General features: G+C 44.6%; 1 protein-coding gene across 1 annotated transcript in view; it reads right to left on the bottom strand.

Annotated features, from left to right (window-relative positions):
* The window catches only part of LOC126355467 (cholinesterase-like), a 38,589-nt gene that overhangs the window by 6,653 nt on the left and 6,631 nt on the right, over positions 1–25,305 (bottom strand). Inside the window, exon 2 of the mRNA XM_050005782.1 lies at positions 17,052–17,186. Within this exon, the coding sequence (XP_049861739.1) occupies positions 17,052–17,186 (135 nt within the window). The remainder of the gene's footprint in view (positions 1–17,051; positions 17,187–25,305) is intronic.

The raw sequence follows: 25,305 nt of genomic DNA on the forward strand, positions 1-25,305 counted from the left end.
GGTAGAGCACTTGCCCGCAAAAGGCAAAGGTCTCGAGTTCGAGTCTCCGTCAGGCACACAGTTTGAATCTACCAGGAAGTTTTCAGAAATTAAATTTGTCTAATATAGAAAAGAATGGACTTTGTAACATACGGAAAACAGAAACGCTATGGTAAATAAATTTATCCCTAGTATTTTAACAAAACGCTACCATAAGAAACAGATGTCTTTTCCAAAGAGAGATACTTTTGTTGTTGATATTATTATTATTACTATTGCTTTGATTTTTGCTTCGTATATGCTAAACATGATCACAGGGAAACATACGAGGGCCGTTTAACAAGTAATGCAAACACTTTTTTTCTGAAAGCAGGTTGGTTTTATTCCGTACTGCAACACACAACAAAATTCCCCACATTTTTGGCTACAAAATTCTATTTTTCGGCATAATCTACAATAAAACGCAACATTACTGGGAGGGCCTGCAAGCTTGCATGGTACCCCCCCCCCCCCCCCCCCGCCCCCCCCCCCTACTAGTCTAAGTCGGAGCCAACGTGCTGCTGCATCAATAACCTCCCAATCATCCACGTACTGCTTTCCACGGAGTGCATCCTCCATTGCACCAAATAGATGGAAAACGGTAGTGTTAGATCTGGGCTGTAGGGTGAATGTGGGGAAAGAGTTCAATGAAGTTTTGTGAGATACTCTCGAGTGCGCAGACTTTTGTGAGGTTTGCATTGTCATGGAGAAGGAGTACTTTGTTTGCGTTTTTGGGGCGCTGAAAATTCTGAAGTCATTTCTTCAATTTGCGAGGTAGCGCAATATACTTCAAAGCTGATCGTTGCAGTATGACATCAAACAAAATTCGTTTAGAGTCCCAGGAGACCGTCGGCATAACTTTACCTGCTGTAGGCGTGTCTTTGAACTTTCTCTTCAGACGATAAATGTTGTGGTACCATTCCATCGATTACCGTTTTGTTTCTGGTTCGAAGTGAGGAACCCATTTATCATGACCTGTGACGATGTTCGATAAAAAATCGTCACGATCATAAAGCGGTACCAGTTCCTCACAGATGGACCTTCATCCTCTCTATGGTCATCTCCTCGGCGACGACGAACCCAGCAGGCACACTCCTTTGAATACCACAATTGGTGGACAAACGTGTGAGCTCTACCACAGAGACGTCCAGTTGAGTAGTGAGGTGTTTGTTGGTGATCCGTCGACCTCATCGAATGACGGTTTCCGAATGTTCCACACAGCAGGAATCACAGTTGTGTGCAGCTGGCCGGCACACGGCAGACTGGACTGGTTTGCATGACTTAGTTGCGATGATGACAGACGCCTCACCCAATAGCTGCTTTCGCCCACTGTCAACCGCCCGTAGACATTCAGCAGGCGCCTATGAATGTGATGCTCTGGTTTTCTGCCAAAACTAACTAAAAGAGATCTCTCTGGTTGAAACGCGCGTCCGTTACAGACGCCATTTTGAAGACCACATATAGCGCCGCCCCCAATCTGAACTTTGTGAAACCATAGGAGCTGAGGTGGGAATATTCCGCATTTTTTCAACGGAAATCGGTCGAAACAAAAATTTTGTAGCATCACTTATCGAACACCCTTCGTTCATGCCCACTGTCCCTTCCTCTCAAAGTGGCACAGCACTTTGCAACTGCCACTCGAGCTTTGATATCGTGGTTGTGTCTCAGTGTCAAACATTTGGGGTTCAAATGCTAGTATTATTCGCCTTGTGTTTGGGTTATCTTTGCACTGAAGTGCTACAGGAACGAATTCTGTGGTTAGCTTCGAAATGAAACGCTCATGATCGCACGGAACGCTTACTAATAAATTATCATAATAGATTCAATCAGGGCTTTACCTCTATATGGATTAACAATTGTTTGTATCTTCGCTCCAGTTCATAGGTTTCGTTGCTTGTACTACCACTCTTCATACAATACTCTCAGAACAATTATTATCTTCTGGCTTATTTCTTTGTTTCATTGTATTTTCTTTTGCGGCCGTAATAATATCGACAATTATCTCGAATCTCAGAATGGTTTGTAGTTGCAATAACTGGTGGATGGCTAACCAGTACTCATCAATTACTGCTATATACAGGAGCGAGTGAGAAGCGTTCTCGTTACAGTCAATCATCATTGAACTTCCAGAATGATAGCAGGCGTATTTGCATTAATTACGAGGACAGAATGTGTTACCAGCATTGCTACAACCGGCCACGAATCGAACGACGCATAGAGCGGGGATATTTACGCAGTAGCGGCGCTGCAAGCTACATTTGTATCATGAGCAGTGAGTCATTGATTTGTCTGGAAGTAAATAATGAAGCACCACGACGTTGTTGCATGTCCAGATCCCAAGGACTGGGGCCCATAGGCCGCTGTTAGCCAAGCGCCTCTAGAAGCACCACTATTGATGCCACTCAAATCTCATCGAGAAATAGTGATTTGAGAGAAAGACATTGTACACTCCTGGAAATTGAAATAAGAACACCGTGAATTCATTGTCCCACGAAGGGGAAACTTTATTGACACATTCCTGGGGTCAGATACATCACATGATCACACTGACAGAACCACAGGCACATAGACAAAGGCAACAGAGCATGCAGAATGTCGGCAGTAGTACAGTGTATATCCACCTTTCGCAGCAATGCAGGCTGCTATTCTCCCATGGAGACGATCGTAGAGATGCTGGATGTAGACCTGGGGAACGGCTTGCCATGCCATTTCCACCTGGCGCCTCAGTTGGACCAGCGTTCGTGCTGGACGTGCAGACCGCGTGAGACGACGCTTCATCCAGTCCCAAACATGCTCAATGGGGGACAGATCCGGAGATCTTGCTGCCCAGGGTAGTTGACTTACACCTTCTAGAGCACGTTGGGTGGCACGGGATACATGCGGACGTGCATTGTCCTGTTGGAACAGCAAGTTCCCTTGCCGGTCTAGGAATGGTAGAACGATGGGTTCGATGACGGTTTGGATGTACCGTGCACTATTCAGTGTCCCCTCGACGATCACCAGAGGTGTACGGCCAATGTAGGAGATCGCTCCCCACACCGTGATGCCGGGTGTTGGCCCTGTGTGCCTCGGTCGTATGCAGTCCTGATTGTGGCGCTCACCTGCACGGCGCCAAACACGCATACGACCATCATTGGCACCAAGGCAGAAGCGACTCTCATCGCTGAAGACGACACGTCTCCATTCGTCCCTCCATTCACGCCTGTCGCGACACCACTGGAGGCGGGCTGCACGATGTTGGGGCGTGAGCGGAAGACGGCCTAACGGTGTGCGGGACCGTAGCCCAGCTTCATGGAGACGGTTGCGAATGGTCCTCACCGATACCCCAGGAGCAACAGTGTCCCTAATTTGCTGGGAAGTGGCGGTGCGGTCCCCTACGGCACTGCGTAGGATCCTACAGTCTTGGCGTGCATCCGTGCGTCGCTGCGGTCCGGTGCCAGGTCGACGGGCACGTGCACCTTCCGCCGACCACTGGCGACAACATCGATGTACTGTGGAGACCTCGCGCCCCACGTGTTGAGCAATTCGGCGGTACGTCCACCCGGCCTCCCGCATGCCCACTATACGCCCTCTCTCAAAGTCCGTCAACTGCACATACGGTTCACGTCCACGCTGTCGCGGCATGCTACCAGTGTTAAAGACTGCGATGGAGCTCCGTATGCCACGGCAAACTGGCTCACACTGACGGCGGCGGTGCACAAATGCTGAGCAGCTAGACCCATTCGACGGGCAACACCGCGGTTCCTGGTGTGTCCGCTGTGCCGTGCGTGTGATCATTGCTTGTACAGCCCTATTGCAGTGTCCGGAGCAAGTATGGTGGGTCTGACACACCGGTGTCAGTGTGTTCTTTTTTCCATTTCCAGGAGTGTATGTAGAACTACTTCTGCTCACTCTTCTATTAAAAAGATAAGCCGAAAGTGCAGCAAAAAGAAAACATTTGATATACATTGCTCGACTGACCAATGAACTTTGTTACACTGTTTGACGATCTAATAGCGGACGACAGTAAAGTGTTCAATTGACTTTAAATGTCGAAATCATTGCTTTACAGATTGCTTCGCTATATAACAGAAGATACGTCATATAACTGGAATCGACACAGAACTAAACAAGAAGAAAAATTGGTACCCACACTGTGGTAGTTATATATCTTCAGCTGTGTTCTAAAATTCGGAAATCAGTTCCTGTAACCAGTGACAACATAAGAAAATAATGGTAAATAAGATTGGCAGAAACGAACAATTAAGTAAGTCTTTCAACAAGTGTATGCATACATATTATAAAAATGGATGTATTGATACATATGTATTTAGGTGTGTATATATATGTGTTCCACATCTCCTCCTAAACCACTGAACCGATATCAAGCAACCTTAATACACACACAATGACCAGCCACAACACAATGGCCACCGATCTGCTTTCGATATTAAACCGTCCAGGCGATAGCAGCGTCACCTGGTCACGAATGACTCTTATTAGTCACAATCAAGGTGCATGCACTATCAGTGAACGTGCTGTCTGTGTGTAAAATGGGGAAGACACGCGATCAGGCTCAGTTTGTCTGAAGACAGATTGTGATCATCCGGATGCTCGACATTTTGGAGACTGCACGACTTATCCGGTGTTCGAGGAGTGCTGTGGTGAGTATCTTCAACACGTGGCGAAAACAAGGTGAAACCACGTCCCGTTGTCGTGGTGTTGGGCGGCCATTCTTCATCACAGATCTTAGACGTCGTAGATTGGACAGGCTAGTAAAACGGGACACGTGGCGAACTGTGGCGGAACTAACATCAGACGTTAATGATGCGGAGAATAAAAGTGTGTGTGAACACGTAGTGCACCGAACACTCCTAACGGTGGGACTCCGCAGCCGACTACCAATAAAGGTGACAATGTTAACGCCACGACATCGGCAACTACGACTGAAATGAGCACGTGACCATTGGCACTGAACCGTGTCAGAGTGGCAGATTGTAGGATGGCCTGATGAATCCCAATACATGCTTCATCATACCGATAGGAGGGCGCGAATCCGTCGCATTTCAGACGGACAGCTTCTTCACAGCAGCACTGTGGTGCGGAGAAAAGCTGGCGGAGGCTCCGTTGAGCTCTGGGGAACATTCACGTGGGCATCCGTGATTCCCCTGGAAGTCGTGCAAGACGCCATGACGTCCGAGGAAAGTCGTACACAAGTTGCAGACAATGTATACCCCTTCTTGCCGATCATGTTTCCCACCGACAGTGGTATTTTTTCAGCAAAATAACGCACCATGTTACAATGCCAGTAGTCTGACGAAGTGGTTGGAGGAAGGCAGTACTGAACCTCCAACTTGCCAAACTTGAATACGATCCAGCACATTTGGGACACGCCTGAACGTGGTATCAGAGCTCATCGCCCCCTCTGAAATTTAAGGGAAGTACGTGACTTGTGTGCAGATATGGTGCCAACTCCCTCCTCCAACCTAGAAAGGCCTCATTGCTTCCAAGTGACGACATGTCACCGCTGTTATCCGTGCTAAAGGTGGACACACCGGCTACGACGTAGGTAGTCATAATATTCTGGTTGATCACTGTATCTCTTACTGCCAAACAACAATCACTGTGGGTGGAATATCTGGCGACCTATCAAGGAAAAGCATTGCAGAAGGGAGGGAGGAGAGGATGGTGAAAAGGAAGTGAGCCCGTGACGCGTGAGTTACCGACTTTATACACCCAGTATTTGAGAGTGAAAGCACTTAGCGACTTGCAGCAGACTTAACACATAATTTCAAAGCTTTGTAACTATTATCCATGCTAAACCCAACAGAATGCCAACGGCCATGCAGCAGTGGCAACACCGGTTTCGGCCGGCCGGAGTGGCCGTGCGTTTCTGGGCGCTACAGTCTGGAGCCGAGCGACCGGTGCGATCGCAGGTTCGAATCCTGCCTCGGGCATGAATATGTGTGATGTCTTTAGGTTAGTGGGGTTTAATTAATTCTGAGTTCTAGGCGACTGATAACCTGAAAAGTTGAGTCGCATAGTGCTTAGAGCCATTTGAACCAACACTGGTTTCCGTCAGATCACCCGCGTTAAGCGCTGTCGGGCTGGGCTAGCACTTGGGTTGGTGATTATCCAGTCTGCCGAGCGCTTTTGGAAACCGGGGTGCACTCAGCCCTTGTGAGGCAAACTAAGGAGCTACTTAATTGAGAGATAGCGGCTCCGGTCTCAGGAACTGACATACGGCCGGGAGAGCGGTGTGCTGACCACATACCCCTCCATATCCGCATCCAGTAACGCCTAGGGGCTGAGGATGACACGGCGGCCGGTCAGTACCTTTGGGCCTTTTTCATGAGGAGTCTACTTTCTAACCCCTACAAAATGATGAAAGCCAATAAATAAACGCTTACTACTTTTCCGCTGTTTATGCAGTAGAAGTACCACATGAGACATGACGTTATAATTTATTACTGCATTCGGGAAATATTTTGCATATGGTATGAACATATATCGCTAAATGAATTTGCAAAATTATATCACAGTAAGAAACATTTCAGAGGACATGATGTCATAACCAATGAGATGCATTGAAAACTGCCACATCATGCATGGCGCTTAAGTTTATTACTTCTTTGCTACTAACTCTGCTCGCAATAAATTTTGCAATATCAGGCTTCTGACTGCTTGGATGCTTCCCCATCACGAATTCCTCTCCTGTACCAACCAGAGCGCCCTAACTGTAGCTAGTCTACTGAGGACTCATAAGATACCAGTTTACGTAAATTGCCAATTAAAAACAAAATCGGTACATATAAGGCCCAACGTACCGTCCTACAATGTCAGTTTTGGCTCTTCGAGCAAAAAGGCCTGTCGACCACTGGTGTATATCATTCTTGAGATCAGATGTTACAAAGTTTACTGTGAAACTCTCTATGCTGTTCAGGAACAAATGACAACATCGTGAATACGTCTTTCTGTTTTGCAGCTTATAAACATGGCCAGTCTTCCGGATCACTTCTCATTTGAATACAGAAGTTTGTTTCCATTCTTCTGTGACAGAGTAAGAATTTTTAATAGCCGTTTGTGATGAATGAATATTAGACAGTTTGATCATACAGCATTTGGTGATGCCTGCAATGACAACAATGTTGCAGCAGTGTCTTTAAAAAGCAAATAAGGTACTTGTTAGCAATGGAATTACATAGAATGGATGGATAGCTTTATCTGACTCAACAGTATTGTGTAGAACGTGCGGAACAAGAGCCTTGATTACCGTTCTCTGTCTCTCTACATCTGTGAAATTTCTACGCGTCTCAGAACGCTGTCTCACTCACCCAAAACGTGTGAGAAATCTCTTCAAACCATCCTAGGCTAAGTGTAGGAGGCCCTGAAGCATGACATTTCGAACTACAGAGGGAAGCAGTGCTTGGCACATGAACCATGTGCCATCTACAATGAATGTTTAAAACACTTTGACCATGGCTTGGCACCTGAATCAAGTTTACAAACACGCAACAGACTACCGAGAGCGAGAAAAACATTGAAAATGCTTTTTCCGAGAGAATGGTGCTTAGAAATTTACTGTGTCCACTCTCAAAACTCGCAGGGCGGTAAGACGTCGACTAGGACACACACTCAACGAAAACCGAAGATTAATATACCTAACCAAAAAATGTTTATTCAGGGTGGCATTAAAATGGGCAGCAAGACCAGCCTTGGATATAATTCAGATGGCCCCCTTATTAAAGTCTGTGCCTTGTCTAAACTACAGATTTTATCTGCGATTATTTATAGCTGGAGCTATTTTAGGGATGTCAGCACGGCAAATATGAAAAGGAAGTATCTCCAAAGCTACCTTCGAAAATGCTGCACAGACCTTTGTAGTCGTTCTTCAGGGCTACATAAACAGGCTGCACATTATTAAGCACTTCCCCTACAACGCACTTACATGATTTTACAAGACAAAATAACCCTTACAAAATCACTCTTCAACACGCTATAGAAACAAAACTTGGAGCCCACGGTAGACGTAATTCTACAGGAAAATTTAGCCCAACACGGGCAGGTATGGTGGGAAAGTATTGGACTTAGAATGGGGGGTTAGTCTCGTCAAAGGACGCATCTGTGGTGGGAGTGCCAGGCCTACGTTAGCCATAGTCGGAATCCGATTCCACTAGGATGGTTAGGGGCAACCGGATGTCGATGCGAGCAGCGTGGAAGTGTGGTCCCAACGTGGCGTAACCCATAAAAAATGTACTGCAGGTCATCCACTTTCTCATAGAATTGCTGAGTGTTGTTGAGTATGGTTGTCTTGAGGGGCACAATACCCGCTTCCTCGTGGAGAGTGACAATTCTCGTGAGTGGCATGGCTTGCAGGCTCCACCTGATAAACTTGTTCTACAGGCGCATCCTGGTGTCCCACGCAGCAGAGCCATACGTGAGGGCAAGCAGGATAAATGTATGGTAGATGTGGTATGCATGTTAAGTTCCCTACTGCAGAAGAGTGGGTACAATGGTCTGGTCAGCTTTTGCCACTTCTTGGCGACATACTCCGCATGAGAGTGAAAGAGAAACTTGTGGCCCATCTCGACCCTGAGATAGGTCGTGGTCAGGGAATATGGCACCTGCATACCTGCAATCGAAATATTGAGGTGGAGAACTGGGCGCCGTTTAGTGAAATAGACTTCTGTAGCTTTGGCGGCATTTAGAGCTATTTTGCTTGTTCAGCACCAGATGATGATGGCATCCATCTGTCGTTGGAGGTGGGCGGTGATGGCGTCAGTAATGCGGCCAGTGGTATATAGCGAAGCGTTGTCAGCATATTGTGCTAGGTGGCACTCAGGGATGACTGGCGTATCATTCACACAGATATTAAAAATGATGGGAGATAACACTAATTCTTATGGAGTGCGTGCCGAGAATTGGCGAATGCCAGAACGCATTCCCCATTGAGCCACTAGGAAAGTCCTACTGCAGAAGAAGTCATCCACAATCTTGACATAAATATCCTGTGTAGAGGTCTGTGTCAGCATCTTGTGTACTAAGTTGTTTTGCCAGATCTTGTCATAGGCGTTCTGCAAGTCCAGAAAAAGGGCTTCTGTCAACTTGGCGGTGTTGAAGCCTTTGCTGACTTCTTTAGTGATACGTAGGACCTGATGTTCAGCAGAGAGGTGCAAAGTGAATCCAAACTGTTCAGGATGGATCGTCCCAGCTGCCGTCAGAGGACCTTTGCCGTAATATTTCGGAGGCTGATGGGCCTGTTGTTGATGGGGACGTCCTGTCCTCCCATTGTTCGGACTTCCAGTTGGCGAGCCTGTGGCAGAATTTGCGATTAAGACGTCTCATTTGGCTTTTGTCCCGAGGATCGAGAAACTGCTTCCACCACCGGAGGTAGCTGTTCTTTTGCACCTTCAGCTCCTGTAACAGGGGAGGCAAAAGGTCCAGTGGGGTGAAATCCCAAGGTGTAGTGGAAGTGGAGAGTTTCACTGCTTTCTGAATTTTGGCGGTAAGGTAATCCATGGCACAGACTATATTGTCTATTATTGTAAAGTCAAGGTCGTATTGAGTGGTGGTATTAAGTAACCTGGCAAATTTGTCCTAATTGGTGAGGATCACAGTGGAACGATCAAAGGAAAGGGCAGCTTCGGTTAAGTGGAGGAGTACTGGCTTATAGCCAGAGGCCAGTTCGTGGACAATTTCTAATGAAACCTGAGCAGTGATGTGTTTGAAGACCACATCCAGAACAGGTGGCTGGGATGGACTAGGATATGGGTAGGTTCGTGGGGGCCATAGACCGACAGTGCTAAAATATCCTCTAGGTCAAGAAGGAGCCCGTCTTTGGTGTTACAGGCCTGAGAATGCCAATTTGGGTGCTTGGCATTGATCTACCGCAATGACGAGCCTGTCAAAGGACTCCTATGTGCAGAGGTCCACTTCCAGCAGGGGCTTGTTTAGGCTCAAATACGCTGCTGCAAAGGTAATGGCAGCAAGGGTGTGAAGACAGTAACCACTGTGGCCACTATCTGTTCCATTGGCTGGAGAGTATTTTGGGTATGGACAAGAGTTTTGTTGAAGAACAGTGCCGTGCCTCCACCATGGTGGTCGAGGTGGTAACACACCAAGTAGCAAAGGCGGAAATCGCCTGCCGGTTTGTAGTGTGTTTAAGTGACCAGTAAAACACCCACTCGATGGTCATGGAGGAAGGCGTTCAATTCAATCTTTGCAACAATATTCGACTAAGCCCTTCCACTAGGGTGATGACCTTTGCCCCTTTGCATCGGGGGGAGGGGGGTCGATTTGTTTGTGGTTTATTTTTGGGAGGACGGGAGGCCTTCAGTGCAATCTGGTTCCAGTGTTGCTGTTAAGGGCCGTGTGCTGGTCTGGCCCCGCAGAGCAGGATGGTTGGTCGTGGCCCATTGTGTTGAGAGGGAACGGCAGGGGGTCACTTTCTTCTTGATTTCTTTTTGCGACGACAGGAGGGCTTCAGTGCATTCTGGTAAATGGGTCGCCCACTCCATGGTGCCACGTGAGGAAGATCGTGAGTTGTGCCCGAGCGCCTGGCGCGGATGGGTTTTTCAAAACAGATATTCCGCCGTTCTGTATAGGATGGGGGCTAGCGTACTTCACACATCATTGTTATTGTTGTGGTCTTCAGTCCTGAGACTGGTTTGATGCAGCTCTCCATGCTACTCTATCCCGAGCAAGCTTCTTCATCTCCCAGTACCTACTGCAACTCACATCCTCCTGAATCCGCTTAGTGTATTCATCTCTTGGTCTCCCTCTACTATTTTCACTCTCCATGCTGCCCTCCAATGCTAAATTGGTGATCCCATGATGCCTCAGAACATGTCATACCAACCACTCCCTTCTTCTAGTCAAGTTGTGCCACAAACTTTTCTTCTCTCCAATCCTATTCAATACTTCCTCATTAGTTATGTGATCTACCCATCTAATCTTCAGCATTCTTCGGTAGCACCACATTTCAAAAAACTTCTATTCTCTTCTTGTCCAAACTATTTATTGTCCACGTTTCACTTCCATACATGGCTACACTCCATACAAAGACTTTCAAAAATGATTTGCTGACACTTAAATCTATACTCGATGTTAACAAATTTCTCTTCTTCAGAAACGCTTTCCTTGCCATTGCCAGTCTACATTTTACATCCTCTCTACTTCGACCATCATCAGTTATTTTGCTCCCCAAATAGCAAATCTGCTTTACTACATTAAGTGTCTTATTTCCTAATATGATTCCCTCAGCATCACCCGATTTTACTACATTCCATTACCCTCGTTTTGCTTTTGTTGATGTTGCTCTTATATCCTCCTTTCAAGACACAATCCATTCTGTTCAACTGCTCTTCCAGGTCCTCTGCTGTCTCTGACAGAATTACAATATCATGGGCGAACCTCAAAGTTTTTATTTCTTCTACATGGATTTTAATACCTACTCCGAATTTTTCTATTGTTTCCTTCACTGCTTGCTCAATATACAGTTTGAATAACATCGGGGAGAGACTACAAACCTGTCTCACCCCCTTCCCAACCACTGCTTCCCTTTCATGTACCTCGACTTTTATAACTGCCATCTGGTTTCTGTAAAAATTTTAAATAGCCTTTCGCTCCCTGTATTTTACCCCTGACATCTTCAGAATTTGAAAGAGAGTATTCCAGTCAACATTGTCAAAAGCTTTCTCTAAGGCTACAAATGCTAGAAACGTAGGTTTGCCCTTCCTTAATCTAGCTTCTAAGATAGGTCGTAGGGTGTTTTGCCTCACGTGTTCCAACATTTCTGCGGAATCCAAACTGATCTTCCCCAAGGTCGGCTTCTACTAGTTTTTCCATTCGTCTGTAAAGAATTCGCGTGAGTATTTTGCAGCTTTGACTTATTACACTGATAGTTCGGTAATTTTCACATCTGTCAACACCTGCTTTCTTTGGGATTGGAATTATTATATTCTTCTTGAAGTCTGAGGGTATTTCGCCTGTTTCATACATCTTGCTCACCAGATGGTAGAGTTTTGTCAGGATTGGCTCTCCCAAGGCCGTCAGTAGTTCTAATGGAATGTTGTCTAGTCCAGGGGGCCTTGTTTCGTCTCAGGTGTTTCAGTGCTCTGTCAAACTCTTCACGCAGTATCGTATCTCCCATTTCATCTTCATCTACATCCTCTTCCATTTCCATAATATTGTCCTCAAGAACATCGCCCTTGTATAGACCCGCTATATACTCCTTCCACCTTTCTGATTTCCCTTCTTTGCTTAGAACTGGGTTTCCATCTGAGCTCTTGATGTTCATGCAAGTGGTTCTCTTATCTGCAAAGGTCTCTTTAATTTTCCTGTAGGCAGTATCTATCTTACCCCTAGTGATACTCGCTTCTACATCCTTACATTTGTCCTCTAGCCATCCTGCTTAGCAATTCCTGTCGATCTAATGTTTGAGACGTTTGTATTCTCTTTTGCCTGCTTCATTTACTGCATTTTTATATTTTCTCCTTTCATCAATTAAATTCAATATATCTTCTGTTACCCAAGGATTTCTACTAGCCCTCGTATTTTTACCTGCTTGATCCTCTGCTGCCTTCACTACTTCATCCCTCAGAGCTATCCATTCTTCTTCTACTGTACTTCTTTCCCCCATTCCTGTTAATTGTTCCCTGATGCTCTCCCTGTAACTCTGTACGACCTCTGGTTTAGGCAGTTTATCCAGGTCCCATCTCCTTAAATTCCGACCTTTTTGCAGTTTCTTCAGTTTCAATCTACAGATCATAGCCAATAGTTTGTGGTCAGAGTCCACATCTGCTCCTGGAAACGTCTTACAATTTTAAACCTGGTTCCTAAATCTCTGTCTTCCCATAATATAATCTATCTGATACCTTTTAGTATCTCCAGGATTCTTCCATGTATACAACCTTCCTTTATGATTCTTGAACCAAGTGTAAGCTATGATTAACTTTTGCTCCGTGCAAAATTCTACCAGGCGGCTTCCTCTTTCATTTCTTAGCACCAATCCATATTCACCTACTACATTTCCTTCTCTCCCTTTTCGTACTACCCAATTTCAGTCGCCAATGACTATTAAATTTTCGTCACCCTTCACTATGTGAATTATTTCACATTGCTTCAATTTCTTCATCACCTGATGAACTAGTTGGCATATAAACTTGTACTACTGTAGTAGGCGTGAGCTTTGTATCTATCTTTGCCACAATAATGCGTTCACTATGTTGTGTGTAGTAGTTTACCCGCATTGCTATTTTCCTATTCATTATTAAACCAACTCCTGCATTACCCCTATTTGATTTGGTGTTTATGACCCTGTAGTCACCTTACTGGAAGCCTTGTTCCTCCTGCCACCGAACTTTACTAACTCCCACTATATCTAACATTAACCCATCCATTTCCCTTTTTAAATTTTCTAATCTACCTGCCCGATTAAGGGATCTGACATTCCACGCTCTAATCCGTAGAACGTCAGTTTTCTTTCTCTTGATAACGACATCCTCTTGAGTAGTCCCCTCCCGGAGGTCCAAATGGGGGACTATTTTACGTCCGGAATATTTTACCCAAGAGGACGCCATCATCATTCAACCATACAGGAAAGCTGCATGTTCTCGGGAAAAATTATGGCCGTAGCTTCCCCTTGCTTTCATCTGTTCGCAGTCCCAGCATAGCAAGGCCGTTTTGGTTAGTGTTACAAGGCCAGAGATCACTCAATCATCCAGACTGTTGCCCTTGCAACTGCTGAAAAGGCTGCTGCCTCTCTTCAGGAACCACACATTTGTCTGGCCTCTCAACAGATACCCCTGCTTTGTGGTAGCACCTTCGGTACGGGTATCTGCAGCGCTGAGGCACGCAAGTCTCCTCATCAACGAAAGGTCCATGGTTTTGTTCTTACCTAATGTAATATTATTGCGATATTCCGGCTGCGAGTACCAGCGATGATGCACTACCGCAATTGAGACGACAACGCTCTTTGCTGCAACAACGATCTTTGGTGTAAAAAAATCATCTGGCCTTTTTTTGTAATTGTTGGAGATAATGAATGGCTACGAGTATTCTATGTTGGATCCCTGGAACTTCATAAAACTGTTAGTGTGTTTAGCAACACAGCGCATAGTGATTTCTTCGGAAATTAACAATACTAGGCGAATCTTCTACTGCCACGGTCCAAACGACGCGCAGTATATCGCCGTTAGCTTGTGTGTTCAAGACGTTCCCTAAGCGACCAGTTTATTAGTCAGAAGATACCACACTGCAACTGTTGTTCAACCTCCCCCTTCTGAAAGTGTTTCCAGAAAATCTGGGAGTACTTTAGCTGCCAAGAGAGACGGAGTCTTCATCGCGTGTTGTAGCTGTTTTCTTCGACTCTGCCTGGCGTTCTCTGAGACTCCGAGAAACGAGGACCTCCGACCGCCCATTCATCCTGTACCTAAACTGTTCTCTCCTTACAGCAGCCACGATGAAAACATAATCATTTATAATCAAATATTTTACAAGTTTTTATCTTAGACAAGTAAATAATTTTAAAATATATGCATCTTGGCAAAGATACCAAAAGAGAGTTTAAATGCAATATCTGGCTTTTCTGCGTCTAAGTCAAAGGTCACGTTAGTTAATTATCAAATTTTTTTACGATGTGGCAGTTCACGCTTAACGTACCAGGAAACCATCAGAGCAGGCAACCGAAAAATAGGAAACAAGCGTGGCGAACATAGCATCTGGGAAATACCAGGCAGACCGTGAAAGAAGGCTACTGAGCACTCGGTATGCTTGACTGGAGATCTCATCCGAAATGTGGAGGAATCTACTCTGGCCGCTATTGAGAGCACTTGGCACAACCGATTGCAAGTCGTGACACGGGACGAATGGCACCTGCCGCTTCGGTTCCGAGTCTACGCTCGGTTCCTTTCGGCGGTTGGCTAAATTGATGGAAACAGCTACCAACGCACATGGCGTGCCACCTCAATTCACTGTCGCACCGCATCCACAGTCGATCGTGTTCATCTGGTTCCGAGCCGAGTGGAGAAAGTGTCAGTCTCCGACGATTCTGCGAAGATGTCGGACGCGAGTTCTCGACTTTCGCTACTGGGCGGAAAATGTAGTGCCCACCTCAACAGGTTAGTCTTCATGACACGCAGGAAGTGACTGCTAGGACAACGTAGAACGTATGGTGTGCACCCTGTTTCTGTGCAGGTAAGAAGAATTCTGTTTTAGAGCCGTGATTAACTGCATATCGAAACTGAGACAGATCATCACATTATTCTAACAGAACATTTGTCCTCACATACCTGAAATAGAACAGGTCTTACAGAATTAGTACCGCTTGTTAAAGGATACTGACTGAAGAAGGATGAGACGCATTTGAGGTTTTCTGATTTACTATTGAAATTTCGGTACATGGCCACGAGGAGAAGATTCGAAAAATTAGAGCCAATACAGAGGATTACCAACAATCATTCTTCCCACGCACTATTCGCAAGTGGAACAGGGTTGGAGGGATCACAGTGGTACCTTAAGTACCCTTCGCGACACACCGTTACGTGGCTCGTGGAGTATAATGTAGATGTAGATGTAATGGGGTAGAAACTCCGATAATGAATTTCAATGCAGGCAGTTCAGCTGAAGACAAACGGAGACCTTGGAAAAGGGAAATTACAGAAGAATAAAAGACCAACGGTGGTACAAGGGACCTAACAACTAAGAAACCTTCGGTTCTCTAAATACATAAATAATCCGAGGGACAGGTGAGCAGGAACCTACGAATATTTGTTGATTATGTTGCAGTGTACAAGAAGTTATCACTTCTAGCGAATGTAATGAATGGAAACTTATTCTAAATGCAGAAAAATGTAAGTTAACGTGGATGAGTATGAAAAACAAACCTGCAATTTTCGATTGCAATATTGGTAGATTGCTGCTTGACACAGTCATGTCGGTAGTGGGGAAAGCGAGAATTTTAGTATTGGGATAATTTTAGGAAAGTGTAACTTGTGTGTGAGAGATAATGTATATAGAACAATAAGTGCAATCCGTTCTAGAGAAATGCTCGAGTAGTTTGGATCACCACCAGGTCAGATTAAAGGCAGACATCGAACTAATTCAAAGGCATGAGGCTTGATCTGCACCGGTAGTTTGATCAACATGGAGTATTATGGACATCCTTTGTGAACTCAAATGGAAATCCCTGGGGGAAGACGACATTCATTTCGTGAAATAATTCTGAGAAAAATTAAACAACGGGCATTTGAAGATGACTGCAGAGAGATTGTATTGCTACCAATGGACGCTTCACGTTAGGAGCATGAAACGAAGATAAAGAGAAATTAGTGCTCCATTTGCGAGTGGAACAGGAGACAAATTAACTAGTTGTGATAAGAGGTATCCTCCGCCATTCCATGATTTCCTACATTGCTCCGCACAAATGCCGGGTTGATTCCTTTGAAACTGCACGGCTGAGTTCCTTCCTCATCCTTAAATAAATCCTAGTTTGTGCTCTCACTAAAGACGTCGACGCTGACGAGGCGTCAAACCCGAATCTGTTCTTTCTTTCCTTTACCTTCAGTTACCTGGAACGCTATATAAATTACGAATCGCATGCAGAACAGCAGGTCAGTGTTACATAAGATGCTTCGGTGGCTTTCAGGAAGGCGAGTTGCTGCATCCTTCAGATCCTCGTCAAGCTGAAAGTTTCTTCTCAAGAATAATGGCGCTATTGGTGCCTCACATGTCGGCTTTAAAAGAATCTTATCTTACAGCATGTAATAATCATTGTTCGCATTTATATTACTTGTTTTATGCCAAACTGACATCCCATTTATAAATTACAAATTATTTCTACACTCCAACACGAGTTATTTATCCGAAACGCTGTTTGTTACTCCCTATTATACTGGTTTTGCTACATTTTATATACTCTTCGACGCTTTCTTCTTTTATGTTGTTACTTTTGTTAAGATTCCTCGGTGGACTGAAGCAAGTGCAGTTCAGAAACTATGCGCCCAGTCACTTTCTGACAGCTGTCCAACTTTACTCACTAACAGTTGAAAACTCACCAGGAAACGCAGCTTCCCGGTTGGCGGCACGGCATACGGGATACCCAAAAAGGCCGTGTAAGAGGTGTTGTAGACGCTCGTGGCTGTGGTTCCTCGTAGTGTTCCCTGCTGAACGGTCACCAGCACATCTTCTCCCTGCAACAAGAGTGAGTGTCACATGGGTATGGAAATGAAATAAAAAATCTCCGTTACCAAAATATGAATTCGTTACATGAACGAATATAGTGAGTAATATGATGACTACTTCGAGTCCCCTGCAAGGTCTATGACCTATGGAAGAGGAATGTTCAAAGGATGGTTTAATTACGAACACTTATATTCACATACACCTGAGGGACTAACAGGAAGGAAAAGAACTAAAAACCTTCACCATAGCAAACGTGGGCAGCAAGAAGGACTGTTCCATTGATTTCAACATGCGGGATAAATTAATAAAATTTCTATTTGAAATGTATTGCTGTAAAAATTAAGCCTAATTAAGAATCATAATTAATTCACATTTTCTACAGTGCAGGATCACTATGGCCCTGGCACCATAAACGTCCTCCTTAGATCACGACCACGTGGTCCTCACAAACAAAAGTGTGCACAAAGAAAGCTATCAAGTGAGACGTATTGCACAAGATTTAGTCATAAAATCACAGAAATCATACGCAATATATATGCTCTCGCGAAAGGGATACTAAACAAAATTAACTGAATCACAATAAACTCAACACGGCTACACGTGTTTGATTAACAGTTCAACTGGACAATAGCCTACACCAACCCTGGATTTTAACGCATTTAACAGTCGTAAAATTTGCCACACATAATAATAAACTATGAACGATGAAAGGAATCATTTACTCTGACTAACTTTGAAAAACTTACATAAAACACCACATTAACTTCTCATCGAAAAGGTACAATTACCGCCAGTAGGTCTCACGTCCCACGGAACCCTCCACGTGCCTTCGCTCTCCAACCAAAATCGCTCCCCGTAGTTACGGAAGTGGCAAGGGGAACCCCTATTGTAGTAAAAAAGGTTCGTCCAAGGCAAACAGAAACCACTTTACTACCTGGTAAGTGTTTCCTACAGTTGGCGGTTCTGACACACTGGCAGACTACTACGCTCCCACGGATCTACACACTGAAATCATTGCACACTCTCATTCATACATTCAACAGATCGGATAAGTAGAGGACAGAACAGATACATTGAAATATGGCACTCAAATGTATCAAACATCCGTGTGGGACTCCGACAAGTACCAATAACCTGATGAAATGTTAAAATGAAATATGGATAACATACTGTGGCCACCAAAAACACATTCAGCTGCTCAGTCTTTCCCCTTTTCTTCTTTACATCTAGGGTAATAGACCATTTGACCCACAATTAACGTGCAGATGCAAACAAAAGAAGCTGTGTGGTATCTTCAATTATGAAGTTGGCACAAACTGTAGACAACGGCAGCGCTGGATTAGCCGATCGGTCTTAGGCGCTGCAGTCATGAACTGTGCGGCTGGTCCCGGCGGAGGTTCGAGTCCTCCCTCGACATGGATGTGTGTGTTTGTCTTTAGGATAATTTAGGTTAAGTAGTTTGTAAGCTGAGGGACTGATGACCTTAGCAGTTAAGTCCCGTAGGATTTCACACACATTTGAACATTTGAACGTAGACAGTCAGTTAGTTGTACCCCCGAGAAATGGGCAGGGAATAGCAAAAAATATTTCATGACCATCTGTTATACAGTATGCTCTTACAAATTTCTAGGACTTGTAGAGGTTACTGAGTAGGCAATATTATAAACTGGAATCCATGTCCTGAAACGTACCGTTTACGTACTGCAGCCGGTTGTAAACTTGTCTGCTAGATAGACATGCAACTAGGTTGTAATGGTGGCACAGGGTAGGAGGGAGGGAGGAGTGCTGCTTCTGTCGGATCGGCTGATGTCATTTGACGTCTATGCTACCTCTACCACCTGGTTCGAGCTCCAGTCTCGTGTCTGTGAGTGTCAGGGCAACGTTGTTGAGTACACGTTTGCAGACTATACCGACACGATCCTTCCGTACGGCGAAGCTCACGGTAATGAAACAGCTGGTCGTCGCCTTTATCAAGATCGTTATCCACAACGTCCGACTCCATTGCATATCCTTCTCGTTGTAATTACGCAACGGCTTCAAGAAAGAAGTACCTTTACTGTGAGCAGGCGTGACTGTGGTGCTCCAGGGAGACGCCGCACTTCTGAACTGCAAGAAACCGTACTAAATCGCTTTGAATCGAGCCGTCAACGAGTTATCTTTCTTTGATTTTTAACGAGCATGATTGTAAAACAAGTAGTGTACTGGGTCACGCTTAATAAATTACTTGTAAAAGTGGTTGGTTACCAATACGTTTTCAAATGGATGTAGCAAGGAACGGTACGTTTCCAGACATGCGTTCCGACTCGAAATATTATTTACTCAGCACCCTTACAAGTCCCAGATTTCTGTAACCGTGCTCTAACCCTGTAAAGAAACAGTGAAAGGTTAAGGCTTAACATACTGTTGATATCTACGTCGTTGCAAACGTATTGCTGTATAACTTCGAAAAGGATTCTGAAAATAAATCACTGTGATCAATTTCACAGAACACCAAGCTTTTGGAAGGGATGATTTTAGTAAACCATAGTAAATCTGTATTAATTTGGTATGGCATGGATCAGATAACCAAATCATTTTCATAAAAAGCCGTGGTACTGCATAAACGTCAGTCTCCCAGCGTAACTGTCGACAAACTAGTGTCCAACGGGCTCAATGTTCCGTCAAACGATGACGCTGTCATCATCAGGTGCTCCGAAAGCCCGAGACTCAGTCCCTGCAACCGTGAACTATTTTGTAAGGCACTGATCAATTACAGGGCTCTCACCCACCACCTTTTACACGTCACATTAGTAGAAATTCTTCTTGGTAAAAGGAGGAGTTGTCAAGGGAGAACATTTTCAGTTTATTTGAATTTGCTATCTGTCAGGCATTTTATATATATAGGTAAGTGATCAAAAATTTTGAATACAGCATTATGCACCAATTTTTGTGCTAAGGACTACGTTACACTGACGTAATGAATGTAATTTTATCTTCTGGTGTTATGTACATCGTCGATTCTTTATAAATGCACTGAATTATGTACAGCAAAGTTCCTGATGTAATAAATATACTGCATATTAGTAGTCAGAATACCTAAATCCTGAAAGAGATGTCTACAAGATGATCTTGGGAGAGCACCACATGTTGAGTGGTGTAGACTAAGTTTCCTAATAATGAGCTACTCCAGGACGTTGTTACATATATCTTTACTGAAGTAAAATATGCAAAAATGTCGACTTACTGATTTGTCTCTCTTCAAGACATGCAGTGATTCCAAGTGTGAATGTGCAAAAAATAAGCTGTTTAAGGAATTCCAAAATGTTCTTTTCTCAGTTTAAATTCTCGTCAGTACGGACATATCATTCGTGTAGTACCCCTACATGTGCGGAGCTGAATGTGTAGCGTCTTTTTAAAACTGAGGATAAGACCATTTCCTGACGACCGATCAATGATACTTTTAAGAATACTGTTCATCATTCCTTTTGTTGCTGTATATATAATTGTATTGGTTACTAGCGTCATCTGCAAAAAAAGATCTAATCCTAGTTATTGTATATCAGATGGAGATGTGTGATCAACAATAGCGGACCTAGACTGATCTGCGGGTAACACCACATATGGTTGGTCCTAGTCAGAATAATATCTCTTGACAGTATGAGCTGAATCGCTAACTAGAGCTTCCTACATTCTTTTGGTTGAGTGTGGCATTATCCAATGATAGGCTATACCATTAATCCCATCAAACTTCAGTTTATCTAAGAGATAATATGATTCACGCAGTAAAGTGCCTTATATAGGTAGCATAAAATACCAAACAGCGCTGTTTTATTATTAAATGCTTGTAAAATTTGATTAGTGAAATGTAAATGGCATTCTGAGTAGAGCCAATATTCTAATCCAAAGTCAGATTTGCTGATGATATTACTATTCACCGGTGATATGCTATTCTATAACACATCCCATTCTTAAAAATGATGTCAGTAGTGTAACAGATCGGCAGCCATTGACATCACTCCAATTATATTTCTTAAAAAGGAGTTTAACAACAACATATTTCAGTCGGTGTGGAAAATGTCTTGAGTCGGTGATGAATTTCATTTTTCACGTGAAGTAGGGCTTTCATACAGGAAGAAATCTTTAGCATTCTGTTGGAAGTACAATCAAATCCAGATGAAGTTTTATTTTTGACAGAATATATAATTCTCTAAATTTCAGAAGGAGAAGTTTATGAGTCGTTCATTTCACTAAGCTTGACGAGACTTGCTTTTTCAACATACTGCTGCGATTTTTCTCTTGAACTGCTTGTCACTATACTTCGTATTATATTTAAAAAAATAATTACTAAATATATTATTGTTATTTATCATTTATAGCCCTTCTATTTAATTCAGTAGCATCGTTATGCTGCTCCGTGTCTGATTTTCCTAGTTCTCGTTTCACGACATTCGGTAAAACCTAACGTTTGATGCTGAAATTACTGACTTCTTATACTGCGTGCATGTTCCTCAATTTTTAATGACTTTTCTTAGTATACCTGAGTAGTTTTTGTATTATGCCGCTACTTGTTCTCACCAACAGATACTCCGCCATTTCCTTCGCACAAGTATGTCTCTAGCGTCCCACAGTTTTTACGTGGCTGTTTGATGGCCTCTCTGATTAGCTTATGTAGTAAGCTATTTTCAGATAATAATACGAATTTATCATGGAATAGATTAAACATTATGTTAGCATTTGGTTCATTATAAACTTCATCCCAGATCATTTCTTATAAACTATTCTCAAAAAGCATTTTTGTGGAGTCACAGCTTATTCTGAATTCCACCGAGGAGTATCAGTACTGTAAGGCACTATCGTATTTATCCTAAATAACTGTGGGTCATGATCAGGGACAGCATGCTTTGCGTTTGAGGTTAACCAAAGAAAATATTACCAATTAGGGTCCTACAGTCTTTATTCACCCATGTTGAATAGTTAATTACTGAGATGAAATTGTAGAATCAAAATAAGGTTTCTACATCATTTTTCCTATCAGAAACATTTAGAAAATCTAAATATTGGCAGACTATTAGCTACTTGCTGCTGACTGATAGCGAGAAAGGAATCCAGATTTCTCAGAAACAATTCAAAATTTCCAAGTATGGATCTACACTCCTGGAAATTGAAATAAGAACACCGTGAATTCATTGTCCCAGGAAGGGGAAACTTTATTGACACATTCCTGGGGGCAGATAAATCACATGATCACACTGACAGAACCACAGGCACATAGACACAGGCAACAGAGCATGCAAAATGTCGGCACTAGTACAATGTATATCCACCTCTCGCAGCAATGCAGGCTGCTATTCTCCCATGGAGACGATCGTAGAGGTGCTGGATGTAGTCCTGTGGAACGGCTTGCCTTGCCATTTCCACCTGGCGCCTTTGTTGGACCACCGTTCGTGCTGGACGTGCAGACCGCGTGAGACGACGCTTCATCCAGTCCCAAACATGCTCAATGGGGGACTGATCCGGAGATCTTGCTGGTCAGGGTAGTTGACTTACACCTTCTAGAGCACGTTGGGTGGCACGGGATACATGCGGACGTGCATTGTCCTGTTGGAACAGCAAGTTCCCTTGCCGGTCTGGGAATGGTAGAACGATGGGTTCGATGACGGTTTGGATGTACCGTGCACTATTCAGTGTCCCCTCGACGATCACCAGAGGTGTACGGCCAGTGTAGGAGATCGCTCCCCACACCATGATGCCGGGTGTTGGCCCTGTGTGCCTCGGTCGTATGCAGTCCTGATTGTGGCTCTCACCTGCACGGCGCCAAACACGCATACCACCATCATTGGCACCAAGGCAGAAGCGAATCTCATCGCTGAAGACGACACGTCTCCATTCGTCCCTCCATTCACGCCTGTCGCGACACCACTGGAGGCGGGCTGCACGATGTTGGGGCGTGAGCGGAAGACGGCCTAACGGTGTGCCGGACCGTAGCCCAGCTTCATGGAGACGGTTGCGAATAGTCCTCGCCGATACCCCAGGAGCAACAGTGTCCCTAATTTGCTGGGAAGTGGCGGTGCGGTCCCCTACGGCACTGCGTAGGATCCTACGGTCTTGGCGTGCATCCGTACGTCGCTGCGGTCCGGTCCCAGGTCGACGGGCATGTGCACCTTCCGCCGACCACTGGCGACAACATCGATGTACTGTGGAGACCTCACGCCCCACGTGTTGAGCAATTCGGCGGTACGTCCACCCGGCCTCCCGCATGCCCATTATACGCCCTCGCTCAAAGTCCGTCAACTGCACATACGGTTCACGTCCACGCTGTCGCGGCATGCTACCAGTGTTAAAGACTGCGATGGAGCTCCGTATGCCACGGCAAACTGGCTGACACTGACGGCGGCGGTGCACAAATGCTGCGCAGCTAGCGCCATTCGACGGCTAACACCGCGGTTCCTGGTGTGTCCGCTGTGCCGTGCGTGTGATCATTGCTTGTACAGCCCTCTCGCAGTGTCCGGAGCAAGTATGGTGGGTCTGACACACCGGTGTCAATGTGTTCTTTTTTCCATTTCCAGGAGTGTATATCCAGTTACAATTCAAACTCAACCATTTTTCAATATTAACTGACAAGCACCCACTCATGTGTGATGATCATTACAAAACCTATTTGTCTACAAGTTTTTGCTTGTCTTCAGTCTTAATATATAGAATAGCTCCTCATTTTCCCATATCACTTCTGCCTGATTGAGAAGGTATAATGTAATGTTACTTTGTGTAACTTATCTATCCCTGTGGCTATGTCGTGCCCAGACAGGTACAGGATGTTTACATTTTCATAGCTGTCTAAATTTTCAAAATAGCAAGAAGCTCTTCTGTCTTCTTACTCAGTCTTTCGATGTTCTGATGAAATAATCTAACCCCAATTTTCTGTGCATTATTAAGCATTTTGTGAGACTCTCCTGTTATTTACAATTATTTCAAAACAGGGTGCCTGAATCCTGATTCTGACCTGAAACAGGGGCCTCTCTGACACCAGTAAGCACAGGAATGTTATTATGTGTGTGGTCCCCGCCGCCACCCAGTGTATTATCTGCAAGAAACTCAACCAAACCTTCTGCCATTCAGATGGATGTCACGTCTAGCGTATTTCCGTCTCCCAATTACAGCAACGTGCACTGCACTCGTATGAGATTTCGTTTCAGTCAGCAGCAGCCTCTTAAACTCAGTGTTCACACAGTTCACAGCAATTTTAACCAGGGCCAGTGATGGCACTGCAGGACCTCCAAAAAACATTTGTGTGTGTCATTGCTGTTCCTATTTCACCTAGAATACCCCTAATGCCCTCATTTCTCTTCTTAGCCAGATTGTTCTAAACTCCACCTACCACAGTAACGTGACCCACTTTGTCAAAATCCTTGCACATTGTCCCTATGTCCTCTGTTACCTGGCTAAGGGGTGGACTTGGTTAAAAAAAAAGGTTCAAAAATGGTTCATGTGGCTCTAAGCACTATGAGACTTAACATCTGAGGTCATCAGTCCTCTAGACTTAGAACCACTTAAATCTAACTAACCTAAGGACATCCCACACACCCATGCCCGAGGTAGGATTCGAACCTGCGATCGTAGCAGCACCGCGGTTTCGGACTGACGCGCCTAGAACCGCTCTGTCACAGCGGCCGGCTAGCACCTGGCATCACACTACTTGTGACCAGGTGCCCTGTTTCTAATTTGTAGTGTACCATATGGCCTATACCGTTACACTAACAACAGCCTAGCAGCAAAAATGGTTCAAATGGCTCTGAGCACTATGGGACTTAACATCTGTGGTCATCAGTCCCCTAGAACTTACAACTACTTAAACCTAACTAACCTAAGGACATCACACACATCCATGCCCGAGGCAGGATTCGAACCTGCGACCGTAGCGGTTACGCGGTTCCAGACTGAAGCGCCTACAACCGCACGGCCACGCCGGCCGGCATTCTAGAAGCAAGAAATCTTTTACTCCTATGCTCCTTTGGTAACTACTTATCGTAGGTTTCTTTGGTACAAATGTGCTAAACCCTATTGTGACCTTCAACTGAATGAGGCTTTTCTGCTACTAGCCTACTTCAGGTAGCAAGTCAAGTCTCTTCCATACTGTAAGCTCAGATGTAA

This window comes from Schistocerca gregaria, chromosome 3, assembly GCF_023897955.1.
Source record: "Schistocerca gregaria isolate iqSchGreg1 chromosome 3, iqSchGreg1.2, whole genome shotgun sequence".
In the NCBI taxonomy this organism is placed as follows: domain Eukaryota; kingdom Metazoa; phylum Arthropoda; class Insecta; order Orthoptera; family Acrididae; genus Schistocerca; species Schistocerca gregaria.